The sequence below is a fragment of the Pelophylax lessonae genome (assembly GCF_965119305.1).
Source record: "Pelophylax lessonae genome assembly, chromosome: 10".
Taxonomy (NCBI): Eukaryota; Metazoa; Chordata; class Amphibia; order Anura; family Ranidae; genus Pelophylax; species Pelophylax lessonae.
In genome coordinates, this window is record NC_138777.1 from 85303148 (window position 1) to 85324109 (window position 20962).

Below are 20962 nucleotides of genomic sequence, written 5' to 3' on the forward strand. Positions count from 1 at the left end.
ATACCTATATTATGCTAAATGATTAATAATCTAAATGCTCAGAATTCTTGTCATTTTTATCTCACAATATTTGTATGAATAGACCCCAAAGATTTGTTGAAAATACTTTTTGTTTTGACCATATATTGATTGTTCACACCTGTCAACGAATGTATCATGTGGAGTGGATTTAACAAAAGAAGACACAAAAAATTGTTGAAAAGACTTTACTTGGGTCACATATTTATTGTTCTTATTTTTCTATATATGTTTTATATTTATTTATTTTATCAGGTAGTTCACACTCAGGGGCACTATTGGGGGCACACCAGTAACCTAATTCTTGCACAGACATCATTCTTTCTCTAGATAATTCTTCATTTTTAGGATATCAGCCTCCTGGTGACAGTAGAACTATGTACAATTCCATAACCCAAAGCAGAAGTATAGCCCAAAGAGCTTTACAATTCAACAATTAGGAGGATCTGTGTGAAGTAGATGAACAGTTGCATAATCAAGTGAGCCTGAAAGTATCATGGAGGAAAAAAGAAACCTTCTACAGTGCAGTGAGATATACATAGAGGGGCAGGAAATTAAGAAGGAATCTCAAGAATCTCAGGGGCGCTATTGGGGGCACACCAGTAACCTAATTCTTGCACAGACATCATTCTTTCTCTAGATAATTCTTCATTTTTAAGATATCAGCCTCCTTATTTGTAAGTATCAGTATTCATTTTTTCATTATCTTCAATGGTTGTTACCTTGGCCTGCTTCTTAATTAATAACAGCAATGTGTGGTGATGCTACAGTGTGGTAGCAGGGTGATGAACCATGTAATTCACAGTAGTTGTTGCTGATCTGTTGCTGTTTGAGCTCTAAAGTTGTTAAAAGAGGTTTGGGAATCCCAAAAAAACAAAAAATCATACTTCCCTAGCTGAGTGTAGCACGAATCCAGCTGCAGTGGTCCCCCACCACCTCTACACTATGAACTGAGCGATCAAAGATCGCTCAGTTCTCGGTATTCAGTCTGCAGAGAAACGGTGACTGTCAGTCTCTCTTTTATGCTCCTGAAGCATTTACTGGAGCTCCAGACTGTGTAGGGTTGGGAGTGACTGGTTCAGTTTCCCAGGGGCTCACTGATAGGCTGAGCCAACTGCCGATCCAGCCACCTAGGTGAATCCCAACTTTAAATTCGGGATCCACCCAGTGCCTGGACCAGCTGAGTGACTCCTGGTATCAGTAGAACTATGTGCACTTCCATGACCCAAAGTAGAAGTATAGCCAAAAGAGCTCTGGCCATACGTCTCACATACAATTCAACAATTAGGAGGATCTGTGTGAAGTAGATGAACAGTTACATAATCAAGTAAGCCTGAAAGTATCATGGGAAAAAAAGAAACCTTCTACAGTGCAGTGAGATATACATAGAGGGGCAGGAAATTAAGAAGGAATCTCAAAAACAGGTTCAGGATAGGTAAAGGGTAACTCCATTTTTGTGGGGGAAAATGTGGCAAATAAAAAAAAAATAATAATGATATATTGTATACAATTGTGACAAAAGTCATATTGTAATTGAATGTTAATAAAATGACCTTTCCATCTCAATACGCAGCCAGTGTAATTTTCTGCAAAATGCAATGCAATATGACTACACAGAAGGTGTACAGGACGCCCCCCAGATATGTCAGTTCCTGCTTGTGTGATTGGCTCTTTGATTTTCCCCGAAGTCTGCACTAAGTTAAATTTTGGGCATCCCCTGCAATAGAAAATACATTTTTGGTGGGATGCTACCAATTGGAAATCACATCTATAGGGATGCAGACCCTGCCACTTTCCTCATTGGAGCCCTGCAGGTGCAGCAGCTGATTGATCATTACAAAACCACTACCATACAGATTCACTCCGTACATACAGTAGAAACAGACAAACAAACAGCTACATCTTCAAAGCAACACAAGGTAGGAATCTGCAACAACGTTTGTTAAAACCCTTGTAATGTACATAGACCACCCAGAGGGGAGTGTTTTTTCTCAACAAAAGTGGACTTACTCTTTAAAAGTAGCTTTTTTCTCTCAGTAGCAGTGTAAAGCTCATTACTCACCTACATTTTGCATTTTATATTGCCTATACTATGTTTAAAGTGGTTCTAAAGTCAAGATATGTTTTACCTTAATGCATTCCCTGTACTTATATCCTTTCCTAATCAAGTGTTGCAATCATCTGTGGTGCCGCTCTCCTCTCTTTCTCTTCTCCCAGGACACAAAAGAAGCACAAGATGTCATTAATCCTGCTGCTGTGAATAAAATCCTGTGAAGAAGGAGAGCAGTGTGGGGCTCAGCCCGGGTGTGTGTGTGTCCATGGAGCACACCTGCACAAGTGCCCCTATAGCAGCCAGCTTGCTATGGTGTCACTCACAGAAGTGGAAGAGCAGAGAGCGCCAGCAGGAGATCCCAGAAGAGGAGGTAAAGGGCCTCTCTGTGCAATACCATTTCTGAAATATGTACAATGCTGTCTGAGCCATATTTCACTTCTTCAACAATCCTGAAAAGGCTGCAAAATCTGAACTTACCTGTTACTTGAGAAGTACTAACAGGTGTTGGGGTCACTGTGGTGCTTGATGGGGTGAATGTGGATGTTGTACTTTCAGTTGTAGTAATTGTAGTTGTAGGCGTTGTAGTAGTAGTTGTAGATGGTGTAGTCTCTGTAGTAGTTGTTGTCTCAGTGGTGGTTGGTGGTGTAGTCGTTGTAGTAGTTGTTGTCTTAGTGGTGGTTGGTGGTGTAGTCTCTGTAGTAGTCGGAGTTGCAGTGGTGGTTGATGGGGTAGACACAGTTGTTGTTGTTGTACTTAGAGTTGTAGTGGTTGTGGTTGATCTACACCAGTCAGGTATGCTGGGTGTAACCGTTATCACAATATCTTCACAGCAGTAGACTTTGATCTGATAATTGTAGCACACTGGCATGGGTGCAGTCTGGTCTTTGTTGTTACACACAAGGCCGGTGGAGAGATCACAGGTCACTTTCTGTCCCAGCTCTTCCAGTGGTCTATCTGGGAATCTCTCTGCTCTGCAGGAAATATTCTGTGGCTCCTCACATATCTCTAAACCAGCATTTCTGATGTTCTCATAGGTCTCATAATCCCCTCCATTTCCATTTGGCTCGTATTTCGGGTAACTCACATCAATCCAGTCTGACCATGTGCAGTTCCCAGGAACTACAGTTGTTGCAGATGTATAGGAAGAGCAGTCTGAAACACAAATCATAATTATGTAAAAAGAGTAGATCTCATATTTACTCATTTACATATATACTCAGTAGATCTCATATTTCATTTACCTTCTTTCCAATCTTTCCACACACTATGAATTCATACAAAAAGGAGAAAGAGTAATAACACTATTCACTCCAACTCTATGACAAGGTTATCACCATAGACAAGTGTGGTCACAGGGATACAAGAATTATGATTACTGGATCTGTTTTAAGGTTTCTTCCTGTATTTTATGCCTTCTTTTCTCTGTTTTGACTCCTTGTGCAGAAAATGATATGTAGTTTATATATTGTACCTCTTATTCTATTTGATGAAGTGAAGAGTTTCTATAAAAGGTGCACGATCTAACTACCAAAAGAGTTATGTTACCGTAATCTTTTCATCTATTTTCTAAATTTTTTTTTTTGTTCTTTTGAAAACACAATCTAAATGAAAATGTAAATGTTTACTTAAAAACTTTTACCCAGTTTTTGAGTCTCTGTGCTTCTCTATGCAATGCAGACAGATCATGACTGATGGCGGTGGGGGGGACCAGCAGGGTGTGGGACTGGAAACATCACAGCACCCTGCCTCAGTACTCCTCTTACAGGAGATGTACAGCTAAAGCTTGTTTGGCTTTACATCTCCTATGGATCACAGGAGTGAAGTTCGTTTTGCACTCCTGTGACCCGTTTTCAGCAGAGAGCGGTCTAAAGTCCGCTCCCTGCTGATGTCACAGATGTCAGTCAAGGCACTGCCTCATCATGAGCACGAAGTCGGGATCCACCAGGTGCCTGGATCGATACCCAGCTCAGCCCCCCAGCAAGCCGCTGAGAACCTGAGGCGGCCGCTCTGCCCCCTACACAGCTCAGCGCTCTAATAAGTAAGGAGGAGTTAGAACAGAGAGTTGCTGACTGACAGTCAGCAGCTCATTGCTCGGTTACCTGTGAGAACTGAGCGATCGTCAGTGTTCCATCTCCCAGTTCTCAGTGTAGAATGCCGGGGGACAGATGCAGCATTGGTTTGATGCTACATTCATCTAAGTGAGTATAAATGGGGAAAAAAAGAGAAACCCCATACTTCTCTTTTAAGAGACTTCAGCTGTGATGCATGCAGTGTGCTGGCTCTTGGGAGTTATGGAAATATCCAGAAGCCTTGATGGGTAGATTGCTGGAGGAGTAAGTGCTCCCAGGCAGGCTGTATATACATGCAGACTGTCCTAGGAAATGCCCACGGGACACTGAGCCTCTTTGGTTAAAAGAACAGAAATGCTAATAAATGAGGTCAGGGAAAATAAGGCTGGGGGGAAAGACTAGGTGAGTGTTGGTCAACATTATAGAGAGGGTTTTAAATGTGGTCCCTGATATGTCCAGAGGGCCACACAATGGTATCTGTACTTTAAGAAAGATAGCATAATATACGAGCCTGCACCATTGTTTTAAGTAAGCACACTACAACACACAGATGGTTCGCATCTTTGCACTGTGGTGCACTGCAATGCCCCGACACCTAGTTCTGTGTGTTGTAGCAATATGTGATAAATTGCACAATAATAACATGCATAATGCAACTCACTAGTCTGAAAAGGATCTAATACAGAAAGTACTGTAGTTTAGGTTAGCTTTACAGATGTGTATTGTGGTAATGTGCATACCACAAGGCAAGGTTAGCTTCTCCCTTTTCATGACTGAATGCTGGATCACTGTGTCAGAGCTCACTGCTATGTCCTTCCCCCACACATTCCTACTGGTCTACCAGTATAATGGGCACCCCTAATGGCCAATATAAATGTGCAAGAATTAGGAAGCAGAGTGGGGAGCTTCAGTACTATCGGGAACCTACAAAGCTTTGGAACAAATTGAGAAGTGGCCATAATGAAAAGATTTAGGAGTCTGTTGCCGGTATAAGCAGGTACCTCTTGATTTCTGAACTTCATACCTGCCACAATTTTTCCCCGTTCACCTCAGAGACAGAGGACTTAACTTACTGAGGGTAAGGTAAGGAGTCCACCGGGGTGACTGTCCCTGACAATCCATGGTTGTGCTTGTTCCATAGAACAACAACACCATTAAAAAAATATAGAACTACAATGGTTCCAATCCTACTAAGCGCAGCAAAGGGAGTAATACCGAAAAAAATGGTTGGAAGTAAAGAGTCCAACCCTTAAGAAATGGTACAGTAAAATCGACCATGGCTACAACATGGAATATATTGGTAGTAGGGAAGAGTAACAATTAAATTGCTCGTTAAAAAAATGGGGAAAGTGGGCAGATTTTTAGAAATCCAGTAAATACGTTGAAATTTGGACAACGGATTCTTAATAGAAACAGGAATATCGGTCAAACTAGAGGAAAGACAGAGAGCAACATCAAATTCGATATCGGATAATATCATTAGAAGGGGGGAAGAGAAGGAGGGAGGGGGGTATGGGGATTATTGAAATTATGGATAATGCTTTATGAAAGGTAATTTTCCTTTTTCACTTTTATTGTAAACAGCATTTAAAATCAATAAAATAAATTTTTTTATATGAATAAAAGAAAAAAAAACTTACTGAAGGTAAACAGGCTTTTCACTTTGTAAGGGAATTTGCACTTTGCAAGCAAATTTTCCCTTAGCTTTGTGAATGAGGTGAAGTTCTGCTGCCTTCCATCATCCAATCATGTGCAAGCAAAAATACTGTTTTTTTCCCTTGCCCGTGATTGAGTTTTTTATGCAAAGTGAATTTTCCCCACATTCACTATTCTTATTCACGCCTAGATGATCCAGAAGGCCAAAAAATATAAAATGGCACTTATTTCCCTTTTCAAAGAAAAAAATGTTTTTCTTATTCTCTAAAGCTGTCCATACATGGATCGAAATTCAGCTGGTTCAGCAGGGACAGCCAAAGTTAAATCCAAGAATGGGCACGGTGGTCGTACAGCAGTCGATCTACTGATAGACTACTGTACAACCATACTGTTGAATAAATGCTGTTCTATCAGCGCGCCAGGCATAGCTGGTAGCAGTGATCATTGTAGTCAGGGAAGTCTCCCCCCCCCCCCCCCCCATCAGAACAAAATGGCTCAGTGAGAGTGATTCCCCCATCTACTTTGAATGTGTGGATGGGGGAATCGAGGGCAAATGCAGGGTGTTTATTAATTAATGAGGTCAGCTGGTGAACTATTTCCTGAGACTCAAACAGTTTTCCCTTCCCAAATACCATATACTAGGATGGGTAATGGAGGTTTTTTTTTTAGGAGACTGGAGGCTGCTCTAGAAGATGGAAAAAGCTTTTTCTTTCTGCAACAGATATAAATAATGGTAAATCTGAACATAGGGAAGCTGGAATTTCGAAAAAAAAAAGGTGAACTTAGCCTTTAAGCATAAGAAGTAACTCAACAGGAAAGAAATACCAAAATGTTCTGGGATGTAGCAATGATAAAAACCAAAAGCAATAATACATTCCTTTCCCAATGTTATTATCAAGTTATGTCAATAACTAATTTATTAATTCAATTATTTATTATTTCAGCTACAGGAAACTGAACCTATGCCAGGGAAATGTAATCAGTAACGTCTTAGGGCTTATTGCAGAACAAAACTTTTCTAGCACTCATTAAATCTAATACAGAGACAATAGAAACAATTGCCCTTTGTTCTTTAAGGTTCATCATTTCTCATTGATTGATTTTGTTTTTAATTTAATGATACAACTTAAAATAGAAAGTTTACTCACCTGTAGTCCTAGAAGTTGTTGTTCCAGTAATTTTAGGTGTAGTGGTGGTGGTAGGAGTTGTAGTAGTAGAAGTGGTGGTGGTAGTAGGAGTTGTGGTAGGAGTTGTAGTAGTAGGAGTGGTGGTGGTGGTGGTAGTAGGAGTTGTGGTAGGAGTTGTAGTAGTAGGAGTGGTGGTGGTGGTGGTAGTAGGAGTTGTGGTAGGAGTTGTAGTAGTAGGAGTTGTAGTAGTAGGAGTTGTGGTGGTAGGAGTCGTAGTACTTGGAGTTGTTGAATGAACACATACAATCTCACAGCAGTCCATTCGGACCTCATAATTGTAGCAGAGGGTTCCAGGAGGATTTTGCTCACTGTTACGGCAGATTAGCCCATAGGATACATTGCAGTGAACAGTCTGCTTCAAATCATTCAAGGGGACATCAGGGGCATTAACTGCTCTGCACTGAATTTGCTCAGGCAATCTGCAGAATTCATGATGTTTTCTTATCTCATCATAGGTTTCATAATCGCCACTGTTCGGGCTATCTTCTGGCTTGTCGACATCAAACCACTGGGTCCAGTTGCATACTTTTTCATAATGACAGGCTGTGTGCGGGACAAAATATATAGGTCATTTAAAAAAATATATATACATGCTATTTATTTAAAATATGTGTTTAATTGTCACATGCTCTAATGCATGAGTACATAGGTCATGCATATCAGGTTCTATTCTTTATAGAGCTGACCTAACTTATCCTTGTTACTTGGGTATGTGAAAATATAACATAACCTTGGATTTGATTGCTTGGGCAGTGTTCATGGCTGCGTCTGTTTTATAGGTATGAGGATTAGGGATGATCGAACGGTTCGGGTCGACCATCGGTTCAACCCAAACATTGACTGTTCGAAATTCGGCCGAATTACGAACTTTTAGCGGAAAATGTTCGTAACTCGGCAACCAGAACCGACCAAAATGCAATGGGACAGGAACTGGGCTTTAAAAGCCCGTGATTGGACCAGAACCATCAGTAAAAGCCAATTGAGGGGGCAGGAGGATGCTAGGAATGTGATTGGAGTGACTAGGGGGTCCAGAGGCCAATCAGTAGTGAATACGCCCCCCAGTATATAACATAGCCCCGCCAAATCTCTAGCACTGTAATACAGGGGCTGTGGAAGAGAGTAGAAACAGTTCTGTTACTCCTGCTTCAAGTGTCATTTAGCAATTATTAGTGTGAGGAAAGGGATATCTAGTGTAGTTAGGGTACTATTTTCCACTATAGTTAGATTCAATAATCTAGTTTCTGTAGGGAAAGTGTTAGGTGTCAGGGTGACCATAGTGTAGTTTAGGGGGGAACTGACTCCTACTGCTATGGCAGAGTGACCAAACTCTTCCATGTCAGGGTGACCGCCATAGAAAAAAGATTGTTTGTATTAGAATTGCAATAGAGCAGGCATAGGGCTCCGCTACTTTCACACCTGGCCGTTTTTGTTGCAGGCGTTTATTGGGTTTTTTTGTGGACGTCTTTGGAGGCAGGCATGACATCTGAACTTCTGTGTAGGGGTATATATACACACACACACATATATATGTGTATATACACATACACACATATAGGTGTGAAAGTAGCGGAACCCTATGCCTGCGCTAATGAAATTATTTGTAGGCATAGGGCTCCACTCCTATCACATCTATATGTGTGTATGTGTATATATACATATATGTGTGTGTGTGTGTATATATACCCCTATGCAGAAGTTCAGATGTTATGCCTGCCTCCAAAGATGCCCAAAAAATGCCCAAAAAAAAACCTGCAACAACACACCTGGGCGTTTTTGTTGCAGGCGTTTTTTTGGGCATTTTTTGGGCGTCTTTGGAGGCAGGCATAACATCTGAACTTCTGTATAGGGGTATATATACACACACACATATATGTATATATACACATACACACATATAGGTGTGAAAGTAGCAGAACCCTATGCCTGCGCTAATGAAATTATTTGCAGGCATAGGGCTCCGCTCCTATCACACCTATATGTGTGTATGTGTATAAATACATATATGGGAAGGGAAAACGGGTTGCTGGAAAAAAAATTGCACAATTTCTCCATCAACACAGACATTGCTGACAGAGGAATCCCTCCTGGCGAGACATTGCTTCCCAAGCTGTCCCTGCTAGGAGATAACAGTGATTATTGCTAGTGGCTATAGCAGCCGCTAGCGATAATCTCAAGTAAATCTGGGAAGCTGACTGTACCCAAGTTGATCAATCAATCAACTGGTACATTTAGCCTGCCCATAGACAGTTCGAATCTCGGCCATGGGTTAGGACCACTTTAGCCTCCTGTTCACTGGGGTCTCCCTTAGTACAGTTCACAATAACTCCCAGAATTAAGGGATATGGTTCCTTTGAGACCTCTAGGTATTCATGTGGCCAGTGTGTTACGCTCACATTTTCACTTCATTTTCACTTCAAAATCATGCATTAGAACAGTACGCAAGGTCTCTTGCCTATGGTTCATACAGGTATACAGCATGCCCCATCCCACTCAAGACTGAGCACTGCTAGGTTCATTCACCACAAAAGAGATCACTAAGCAAATGTTCACTAATCTCATCCACTTTGCCATCCTAAAACCTGCTCCCCATCCTAAAGGAATGAAGCAAGCTGAGATGGTCATATCAGTCACAGATGCAACGGGAGCCTGTACTGCTAGAAAATTGATATGGTCTGGCACCAGTAATATAGGGACACCCAAGACTGTGGAAGGGGTACAGAGAAGTTACTGAGGCACAGTGGGGAAAGTAAATGCAATTTTGAAAAACAATAATGCTGGTAGCAGGTATAAAGTATGAACACCTAGAGTGTGTCTGCACATACATGCAGCAAATTCCGCTGCCTCCTCTTTAACCAAATACTGAGCTATTCTATACAGGCAAAGCCATAGTGATGGAGCATGTTTTCTCTGATCTGCCACACACATTCCTATTGGCCCATCAACAGCCAATAATAATGCATTGGGGCAGTAATAGGAAAAAGCTAAAAGTGCCAGAGCTTTTCTCAATCAAAATAGTCCAGCATTTGGGCATATTGGGGAAATAAAAACTGCCGCAGCTGTGTGAAAACACCTCTAGGTCCTGCTAGCAGCATTTTTTTACTGCTTTTGAGTCATTGTTACTTTAGGCTTGAGACTATGATTATTTTATTTTTTGGGATTTTGTTTATGGTCATTGAAGTGTTACTGACCTGATATACTGTAAAGCACTCTGTTCCCCCATAACAGTTATGCAATAGCAGGGAAAAGATACATTATAATATTTATACGCTGGATCAGGTGATTTAAAAAAAAATAATTATTCATTAATGATAATATCTTACTTGTTGAGGGGGAACTGCTTGTTGTAGATGTGGTAGTGACTAAAAAGACAGATCAGAAACACAGAAACAATATGATAGATCAATACTGATATTAGTACTGGAATCATTCAAACACTTACAAAATAGTTTGTTGCAGCTGTTGATTGGTAGATGAAACCGATTCATTAAAAAAAAAAAAAAAAAAAAGGATTTGATTTGGCATTAAGGCCTGGTTCACACCTGTGCAGGTTGCAGTTTGCATATTCCAGGCGCATTTTGCGATTTTCAATACACATTTTGAACCAGAAAACAGTCCCTGGCTCTTTCCATAAAATGCACAGATGTGAACTTGACCCATAGGAAGCCATGGTAAGTGGACTGTAGTGTGTTTCTGCAAAACTGAAAATGCACTAAAAAATGCATAAGTGTGAACCAGGCCGAAATGGTGCATTCCCACATGTCTGTTAAACACTTTGTGCTACTTTTGTATATATGAGAGGACTTTACAAAGATCTGTACCATCCTATAAGATGTTTGTGTCATATAGTGCTGTGCTATAGGCCAAAACAATATACATAAGGCCCCGTTCACACACAAGCGACGCTACTTCCCGGGGCGACCTCCGAGGTCGCGGTGCGAGCAGCGCGCTGCGACCTCGGAGGGGCCAGCACGGACTTCATAACATTGAAGTCTATGACGGTCGCTCCGGGTCGCCCCAAAGAAGCTCCGGACCCTTTTTCTAAGTCGGAGCGGCTTGTGTCGCTCCTATTAGAACGGGTCCGCAGCTTCCCTATGGAAGGCGACCTATGTTCATAGTGTGAACGGGGACTAAAACATCAAATGTATATGACATAGGAATAGCAAATCGGTGTAATTAAATCCAAAGATAAAAACACTGATAGTACTCTGTTATATTCACTAGTTAATCAAAGGCAATCATCCGCAGGTGCTGATTTACCAACTTGGGGCAATACAAGGCTTATATTGGCCCAGTTTTGGGGCCCTGCAGTGAGGTGAGACTACACCCATGGGGGTCTCTTAATGATGGTGTCACATGGAAATTTTAGATATTACTTTACTTTTTCTGGACTTGTGGGACTATAATCTTTCTGCATGAACTGTTGAATCATTTATGCTTCTTCAGGTTATTTAATGCGTATCATTTTTCAATAGTATAAGTAATAAGTCCTGCGAGCGACCCTGAGGCTCTAAATATCCCACGTGATCCCTGTGTCGTCACGCGTAGGGGAGGGGACAGGACGGACGGAGCGTTACACTATTGTCTAGGTGAGGCTGTCAGCTATCGGTGCACGCTGTGGAGACCGGCGGCGCTGTGCAGTCTCTCCCACTATACCACCACGATTTCCACCATTTACTTGATGCTATTGTCCAAGTGCATGTGTTGCACCTACAAATGTGAGTGAGATTTATCCACCTTTATTTAATAAAAGCTGATTGTTTAAGGATTTCATACACTACTGCAAGTCTTTTTGTTTGCATATATACTGCATTGATTGACGTTGCAACTCCTGTGAATGAGAGGAGCCCTGAAGGATATGGATGGTTGATCTTTTTGGGATAACAATCTATGCGCTCTTTTTAAGGATTTGAGGTGAGCACCCATTCACAAGGGGGTGCATGGCTGGCTGTCCACTGTGACACTCTGGTCACTTCTCTCTGGGAGCACAGATCACTTTAGGATTACATTTTGGACTTTGTTTATTGGCTTTTTGTACTTTGCACACTGGGCTTTTATATCTATATATATTTTATATTTTCTCTTTTCTATGAGTATTATATTATATTTATCACTTTATTAGCACTATTGGCACTTTAATATTATGTCACATATAAATATTTTGGGTTTTTAATAATTTAAGCACAAATTAATGTAATCATTTTTTATTTGCGCAACACTATATATTTATTTCTATCATTTTTCAATGTTCTTACAGGAATTTGCTATTCTTATATCATATACATTTGAAGTTTTACAGGTATGTATATTGCTTTGGCTTATAGCGCAGCACCAACTTACACATACATTTTAATTACACACGCTGGATGTGCATGCAGCTGATATAACTTTAGCGTAAACTAGAATGAAGATACCAAGAACAACACTAAAGGTAAAACTCTTTTTCATTTTGTATAGAGTAAGGGTTATAACCCCTGTCAGATTTTTTTTTTTTTTTTACCATCTGTGTCCCAAAGGGGAGATTTTCCTGTGCTTCATGTGGTATAGCCAAAACAGGAAGTGAAAGGAATTCCTTCCAAAGTGAGGAAATTCCCTATTGTCACCAGGGTCACCAGTACTAGTGTCCCAATTGGAAGATTTCCCCTCTATTCATGTTGTGGTTACCACTCAGAATTTGGGATTTTCTTTCACTCTCAGGACAGGGGCAATAATAATCTGATACGTGTTCCAATTTCTCTCCATTTTATCCAAATCTAATCCAAATCCAAATCTAGAAAGTTTTGCCTTTAGTTATGTTTTAAATTGTATATGCAAGTTATTACCTGTTGTTGTTGTAGTTGGTACAGTGGTAGTGGTGGTAATGGATGTAGTGGTGGGCGCAGTAGAGGAGACGCATGCTGCAACCAAAAAAATACATAATACATTTATTTCAACAGAGATTACTTTTAACATTTTTAAAATGTGCAGTAGCATAGCACATGAGGTATGCTTTAATCTTGAGGCTTTATATATATATATATATATATATATATATTGTGCTTTTTACAATTTTTGCTCATAACTAGTAAAATAGCTCAAGCCTACTATAATACTGCTCTGTAAGGTGGCAAATTGTTCAGTCAATGTGGAACTAGCAGAAGGTATGAGGTGGAACATTCAATTTACTATTGGATTATATTATATCTTAACTGACAATATAGTCTTTCTGTTCACCTTAGATATCATATATATATATATATATATATACAGTATAAATATTGGTGCTTTTATAAAATAAATGCTGGCTTTACCTGACTGGTTGTAGAAACATTCAACCTTTGCTTCAAAAGAACATACACTAAAAGTGAAAAAAAAATTATTATCTTTTTTGTTATGACAACTGATACCTACCTTAAACAGTAAATGCCAAACCTAAAGTGACACCTAACTTTGGTTTAATATATATATATATATTCAAGTTTAAGTATGTATTCTGAATTCATAAAAGTACTTTCTATTACTCTCACTCTCCTCCAAAGCGATCTGTGCAGCTGCGAATCAGGAAATGTCTCACTGCCTGTGATTAGCGGAGTGCAGTGTTGGCTTCCTAGCGGGATCGGGGACGTGGGAACTTGAACACGCCCGAGCCCATTTCTAGAGACTATAGACTATGGATTATTGGATGTGCGGAGTGCATAGGGAGGTGAACATGACTGCAATTAATGTGCACAGCTCGTTCCAAACAAACAGAAGCGACCAGGAAACAGAAAGGGTCCGGAGTTCACAGAAGACGTTACAAGGAGGCATAAAACATTGTAAGGAACAGTTTTAAAAAAATATTGTTTATAGGGCCAGTAGTAGATGTGCATGTAATATTATTGAAGAATAAGGATTTTGCTTGGTTTCACTTTAACCACTTAAGCCCCGGAGGATTTGGCTGCTAAATGACCAGGGAGTATTTTGCGATTCGGCACTGCGTGACTTTAACGGACAATTGCGCGGTCGTGCGACGCTGTACCTAAACAAATTTGATGTCCTTTTTTCCCCACAAACAGAGCTTTCTTTTGGTGGTATTTGATCACCTGTGCGCTTTTTACTTTTTGGGCTATAAACAAAAAAAGAGCGTAAATTTTGCAAAAATAACAATATTTTTCACATTTTTTTTATATGAAATTCCCCAAAAAAAAATGTAAAAATCAAAATTTTTTAACATTTTCGGCCAATTTGTTTTATCCTACCTATGTTTGGTAAAAAAAATCGCAAAAAGCGTATTTTTATTGGTTTGTGCAAAAGTTATCGCGTTTACTAACAAAGGGAAAGATTTTTGTCATTTTTGTTGTTTTTTTTTTAACGCGTAATGGCGGCGATCTGCGATTTTTTTGCGGTACTGCGACATTGCGGCGGACAGATCGGACCCTTGACTGACATTTTTGACACTTTTGGGGTTACCAGTGACATTTCTACAGTAATCAGTGCTATACATATGCACTGTTACTGTAAAAATACGCTGGTAGTGAAGGGGTTAACTTTATTTGGGAGAGAGGGGCTGTGTGTGTCCCTAGGGGCGTGCTTTCTACTGTGATTGGCTGTGGCTTGAGCTGTAAGGACACTGATCAACAGTTCTACATAGTAGATCCGTCTGATCAGTGTTTTTACACCGAGGAGAATGACAGGTGGCTTGTTTACACAAGCCGCCTGACTTTCTCCCTCTCCCCCGACGATCGCCGAGTGACCGTGTGGGAGCGGGAGCGCGCCTCCGTGGGCGAAAATGTTATTCACAATAAAACATAATCCATCACACTCACTTTTAAGACGATCATAAATGGCAGAATACTGGTGGTTCAGAAGCTGGTGCGCTGTAGACGCGGTCCGCGGTCCCGCTGTGATCACAGAGCGCCCGGAAGCTCCTTCCCCCTCAGTGTACAGTAATTAGTGGACGCCGTATAGCCACGCCCCACCAGCTTCTGAACCACCAGTATTCTGCCATTTATGATCGTCTTAAAAGTGAGTGTGATGGATTATGTTTTATTGTGAATAAAATTTTCAAAACGGTATCACGCTATGGGAGTGCTTTTTATCTCTTTACCCATATATTGCCAATAAGAGGAGGAATCCATACAGGAACCGGGATTGCCAGGATAAAGTTGGTTTACCCTCATTTAACCCATGCTGTTTCTGCCTAGTCCATGAGAGTGGTCAGGCATGTTGTTCTGGTGAGTGAGCTTTTTGGCCATATCCCAGCACTGGTGGTGGTGGTACCCTATGGTGGTCCTGTTATCAGCACTATTTAAGGATCCCTCACAGCTTGTGGCTTATTAGAGACTGTGTCGATATGCTTACATATCATTAATCATTGGATATTGAAGCACTTCTTGCACTTTCTCATAAGAGGGTTTTTTTATCCTTTTATTGCGCTACTAAGAGTTCTCTAGAAACTTTTCTCGATTATATTTCTGTGTTGAACTTTTATTTACTCAATGCATCTTACCAGTGTTAAACTGTTGATGAAAATATTCTCATCATAGTTTTTGTCAGCGCCACGTTTTCAGTGACGAAAACGAAACGAAAATCAATTAAAATTTTCGTCAATTGGCAAAAACTATGACAAAAATCAATTCCAGGGAGCAAACGAATATGTGAGGGAGGGACATTTACCCACACCAAACTTCCGCTTTCCTCAGGAAAGCCTGTGTCTCTGGCTGAGAGACACAGGCTACCTCTGGGGTTGATTTACTAAAACTGGAGAGTTTAAAATCTGATGCAGCGCTGCATGATTACCAATTATGGGTAAATTATTATTGGTTTCTATGCAGAGCTGCACCAGATTTTGCCCTCTCCAGTTTTAGTAAGTTAATCCCTCTGTCTGCCTGCTGCTTGGGAGTTCTGGAACAATTCCCTGCAAACCATGTGATGAGTGTTTCCCCTCCCAACAAGGTAGCACTACTTAGCATTGTATAAAATAACAGCCCGGTTCACTCCCTCACTCCCATTTACTTCCCCATTCCTACAACATGTTACTAGATTTTTATCCCAAGGAGTATACCATACGTTTGAAAATTCTAAAGTAATGCATAAATAATGCATTACAATTTAACTAAATCCATTTAATGTTAGTCAAATAAAATGTAGAAGATTTTAGTCTACTAAAATGTACTGGAGATTTTAGTCGACTATAATACAACTAAAATGAAAACAATTCAGATGACTATAATACGACTAAAATTAAAATGGCATTTTAGTCACAAGACTATGACTAAAACTAAATCTAAACTTGATGTAAAAAAAAACACTGTGTCTTACCAAGTGTGACATTTCTGATCACTGGGCACTTCATCCCCATTCTCATAGTGGGTGTTGTTAATGTAACAACCACATAGCTCTGGAGGCACGCAAATCCTCTTTGACTCATCAAAAATAGGTTTATCTTCAGGACACTTTGGGTAGCAGCCTAACAAAATGTAAAATGATCATGTTAGTTATATGTAACATGCTGGTTAAGTCCCAGAAAATAACCAATTACCATTCAGAGTGATCCATGCCGTTGTTCTTACTATCCCATCTAACAGTGCACAGAGGTTACTGTAAGTTCTTTATTGCTTACATTTTCATATCACGGCTCCCTAGCAAAAGCTGATGTATTGATCACTTTAAAAATGTGTAACTTGCCCGTGCTTCAACTCATAATGTACAGACATTTTAATGTGGAATGACCCGGCTGCAGTTCTACTTAACCTTACTCCCTTATCAAGAAAACAGTATCGCAAAATCCCTTCTCAAACATCTCCTTACTGCCGCTCGGGCATGTATACCAGCAAAATGGAAACAACAGTCCACTCTGACGGTCACCCAATGGCTTGCAAGAATTAATTTCATTGAACAGATGGAGGATCTGACTGCTGCTCTTCTGGATAAATCGGATAGATCAGAGGAACAAAAGACCAGGTGGTTCTGCTGGGATCTTTTCCAATTCCTTTAAGAATTTCTCTGATACACATAACCCTTGCCATGATGGGCCTCTAAATGACACTGCTTGATTTGATTTGTCACTCTCTGCTTACCGGGAGGGTTTCCCCCCTTCCCCTAATCCTCTCCCTTCCCTTCCTTTTTTTTTTGTTCTCCTCCCAATCCTTCCGCTTCTTGCTTCTTTTTTTTCTCCACCCACCTTCATTTTACCTATCTTTTATACCTATTTTTTAAAAACTAGTATGCTCACACCAAAATTATATGTCCTATATTAGTCTTGCACCTATATTCAAATGGCTCTTCATAGACGTCTAGGAGACCCTTCTCTAGAACTAGGTTGGCATTTGCATGGCCAGCCCAAAGAGGTTCCTATACCTTGATATATTTCTGATATTGCTTTCTGCATACATATACTTATATATTTTTTTTTTTTACTACTGCTTACAGTGGCTTTATTATTGCCAAGATATACATGTATTCTGGCTGAGCATGTTAGTTGCCTGGATTTTAGTCTGGGTCAAGTGATTCTTTTTTTTCAATCAATAATTTTTATTAAGTTTCAAATATAGATGAAAAACAGAAAATCACATTAACAGAATGTGAAATAAGAAAAGAAAATAACCACAACAAGGTAGAACATTATCCAAAAGTAGATGGTACAGTGTTCAAGTATCAGTATAAACTTCGTACAAGTGCATATGCATCATGCATGTAAATGTCAATACAGTTTGTACTGATGCAGAGAGAAGACGAGAGGCGTTGAACCACCCCGACTCAGAACCCTTAGGGGAACAATGTCACTAAGTCACGGGTCGTCCCCACCTCCCGTCCTGCCCAAGATCAAAACAAATAAAGCTAAGCTCAATACAATTGGAGCTAAGCTAAGTAAAGGGTTACATTATGAACTTCTAGTATCAGGTGTCAAATAGGGCCATTCCGACCAAGCTTTTTGAAATTTGTGATGCGTTAAAGTATTGAAGGATAAGGCTTTTTCCAGTTTATAGTTCTCATTAACCGCTTGCCGACTGCGCACAGTATATTTACTGCGGCAGTCGGCCCCGGCCAGGCAGAGTGACGTAGGTCTACGTCGCTCGCCTGTCACTCCTTCCAGAGCCAATAGCGGGCGGGCGCGCGCCCGCCGAGGCGCGCGCCCGCCTCGGCTCGTTCACGGAGGAGTGCGGGAGTGTGACTGGCGGACCCGATGTCCGCCGGTCACACTACGATCGCCGCTACAGCGGGAGAAAGACAGAGCGGCTTGTGTAAACAAGCCACCTGTCAGTTCTCCCTGTGTAAAAGTGAAGATCAAACAGTTCTACTATGTAGAACTGTTGATCTTTGTTTTTACACTAGTAGACCTGTCCCTACACAGTTAGAATCACGCCCCTAGGACACACTTAACCCCTCCCTGTCCAATACTGTTAACCCCTTCCCTGCCAGTGTCATTTTTGCAGTAACAGTGCATATGTATAGCACTGATTACTGCAGTAATGTCACTGGTACCCCCAAAAGTGTCAAAAATGTCAGTCAAGGGTCCGATCTGTCCGCCGCAATGTCGCAGTACCGCAAAAAAAATCGCAGATCGCCGCCATTACTCGTTAAAAAAAAAAACACCAAAAATGACAAAAATCTTTCCCTTTGTTAGTAAACGCGATAACTTTTGCGCAAACCAATCAAAATACGCTTTTTGCGATTTTTTTTACCAAACATAGGTAGCGTAAAACAAATTGGCCGAAAATTTTAAAAAATTTTGATTTTTACATTTTTTTTTGGGGGAATTTCATATAAAAAAAAGTGAAAAATATTGTTGTTTTTGCAAAAATTACGCTCTTTTTTTGTTTATAGCGCGTGATCAAAAAATCGCACAGGTGATCAAATACCACCAAAAGAAAGCTCTGTTTGTGGGAAAAAAAGGACGTGAAATTCGTTTAGGTACAGCGTCGCACGACCGCGCGATTGTCCGTTAAAGTCACGCAGTAAAAAATCGCAAAATAACCCCTGGTCTTTTAGCAGGAAAATCCTCCGGTGGTAAAGTGGTTAACCAAGGTGATTGCTTCAGAGAGATTCGGGGTCTCAGTGGTTTTCCATTTTCGTTGTATTAAAGTCCTAGCTGCCAAAAGGAGAAGTACAATCATTTGTCTATATGTGAGTGGATATAATTCAATGTTTAGATTTAGTAATGCTAATTCAGGTTTGGGAGGCGTTAAGATTCCAGTGATGAATGCCATACATTGGAAAATTGCTTTCCAAAAGCTTGTAAGGGAGGGGCACTCCCACAGGATGTGTTGTAGGGTACCAATTTTACCACATTCTCTCCAGCATAGTGGAGAGAGGGAAGGATTCATTTTGGATAACCTATAGGGAGTGAAATACCACCTATTCACAATCTTTGTTATCATTTCCCAATGATTTGTGCAATATGATAGTTTGTGGGTAGAATTGATCGCTATTTGCCATTGTTTTAGGGTGAAAGATTGGTTAAGCGTTTTCTCCCATTTCAGTATGTGTTGCGATTTGGTTTTGAGGGAATCAGATGTAAGGCAGGAGTAAAAGAGAGATATTCCTTTAGTTAGGGGTGGAACTGTGGAGATGAAATTCCATGTTTGGGAATTAGTTAGTAGTTCTGATAGTGGATGTTTGGCTAGAGTGAAAATTATCTTGGAAATGGTGAGTGACAGGTCATGAGGGAGGGAGAATTCCTGTATAATTTCTTCTTTGTCTTTAAGCTTACAGTTAATGTATAGTTGTTTAATGAGTGATAGGCCGTAATCCTCCAATTTAGTGACAGTAAGCCTTTTAAATTTAGATTCTACTATCTTGATAGGAATATCACATGCGTGGAAAAGGTTTTACTGTAGGAGTTAGTGAAAATAGCTTTGACTGTTATAGGAATGTTGTGCCAATTCCAGGGTATCCATAAATCACACTGAAGCATGAGTGTTAGGTTTTTAGTCGGCACCAAGTCTTTCTCAATTAATGCCCATAGTGGGGTTTCACTACTGGTGCACCAATGTTTTATTTGGTCTAGCCTTGAGGCCTAACAATAGGCTTGTAAGTTTGGTAATCCAGCTCCTCCCATGGATTTGTGTGCAGTTAGTATATTGAAAGCTATGCGGGCTTTTTTTCCTGACCAAATAAATTTCCTAATAATACTCGTAAGGGCATTCAACTGTGCTTTTGGTATGGGGATAGGCAGTGCTCTAAATAAGTATAAGATTTGAGGAAGTGGGTCAAGTGATTCTTGATCTGCAAATTTGGAGGCAATGACTTAGAAAATGCTAAAGCCCTTTATTCACGATGGCAGCCAAGGAACTATTTTTTTTCGGGATAAGCCAGCGATGGCAATCTCCTTACATTTTCAGTACAAGTTTCCTTCCATGTGTTGTCCAAATCTTCTAAGCAGAAACATCTTAAAAAACAGTTGCAAAAATTATCTTTAAAAAATGTTGGTGATCTGTTATTTATAAAATGGATAATTTCCGCGTTAGGATATGTGTAACAAGACTGCTGCCTACCTCACATATCCCAAATGTGGGAAATTAAATTAAATGGATATGAAAAGGAGGGATAGGTGGCGCTGCCTGGGAAAAGCTACAAGTGTCTTAGTCAAAAAAGTGTTATTTCTTTAAGCCCATTGTGTGTAAAAATATATATATATATAAGTGATATGTATTCAATATACTAGTATAACCAAATTCTAGTGCACTATGGAGTGCGCTAAAAATGCCTAGAGAAAATCACATACAATAAAATGCTTTATTCTTAAACCCATGCGTACGTGGAAATAAGGGTGATACAAATACAATAGAGTAACTGTATGACCAAAATCAGTTCACTCTGGCTAAATATCCAAAAATAAAGTGCTTTCGGTGCAAATAAAAAGACAAAATATCAATCAACAATATATCTCATAAGTATATGACAGAACTTGGTGTCATATAAAAAGTGCTTTCAGTGCAAAAGAATGCAAAAACACAGTACATAAAATATATATTTATCCAAAAAATGAATGAGTTCATACAAAGTGTAAAAACAAGTGCAAA

At 40.1% G+C, this 20962-nt stretch overlaps 1 protein-coding gene across 1 annotated transcript in view; it reads right to left on the reverse strand.

Annotated features, from left to right (window-relative positions):
• The window catches only part of LOC309565967 (mucin-5B-like), a gene marked incomplete at its 5' end in the record, with an annotated part of 169095 nt that overhangs the window by 77895 nt on the left and 70238 nt on the right, over positions 1-20962 (reverse strand). The window contains 5 exon segments of the mRNA XM_082270994.1: positions 7015-7526; positions 10304-10342; positions 12803-12877; positions 13271-13317; positions 16260-16407. Of these exon segments, the coding sequence (XP_082127120.1) occupies positions 7015-7526; positions 10304-10342; positions 12803-12877; positions 13271-13317; positions 16260-16407 (821 nt within the window).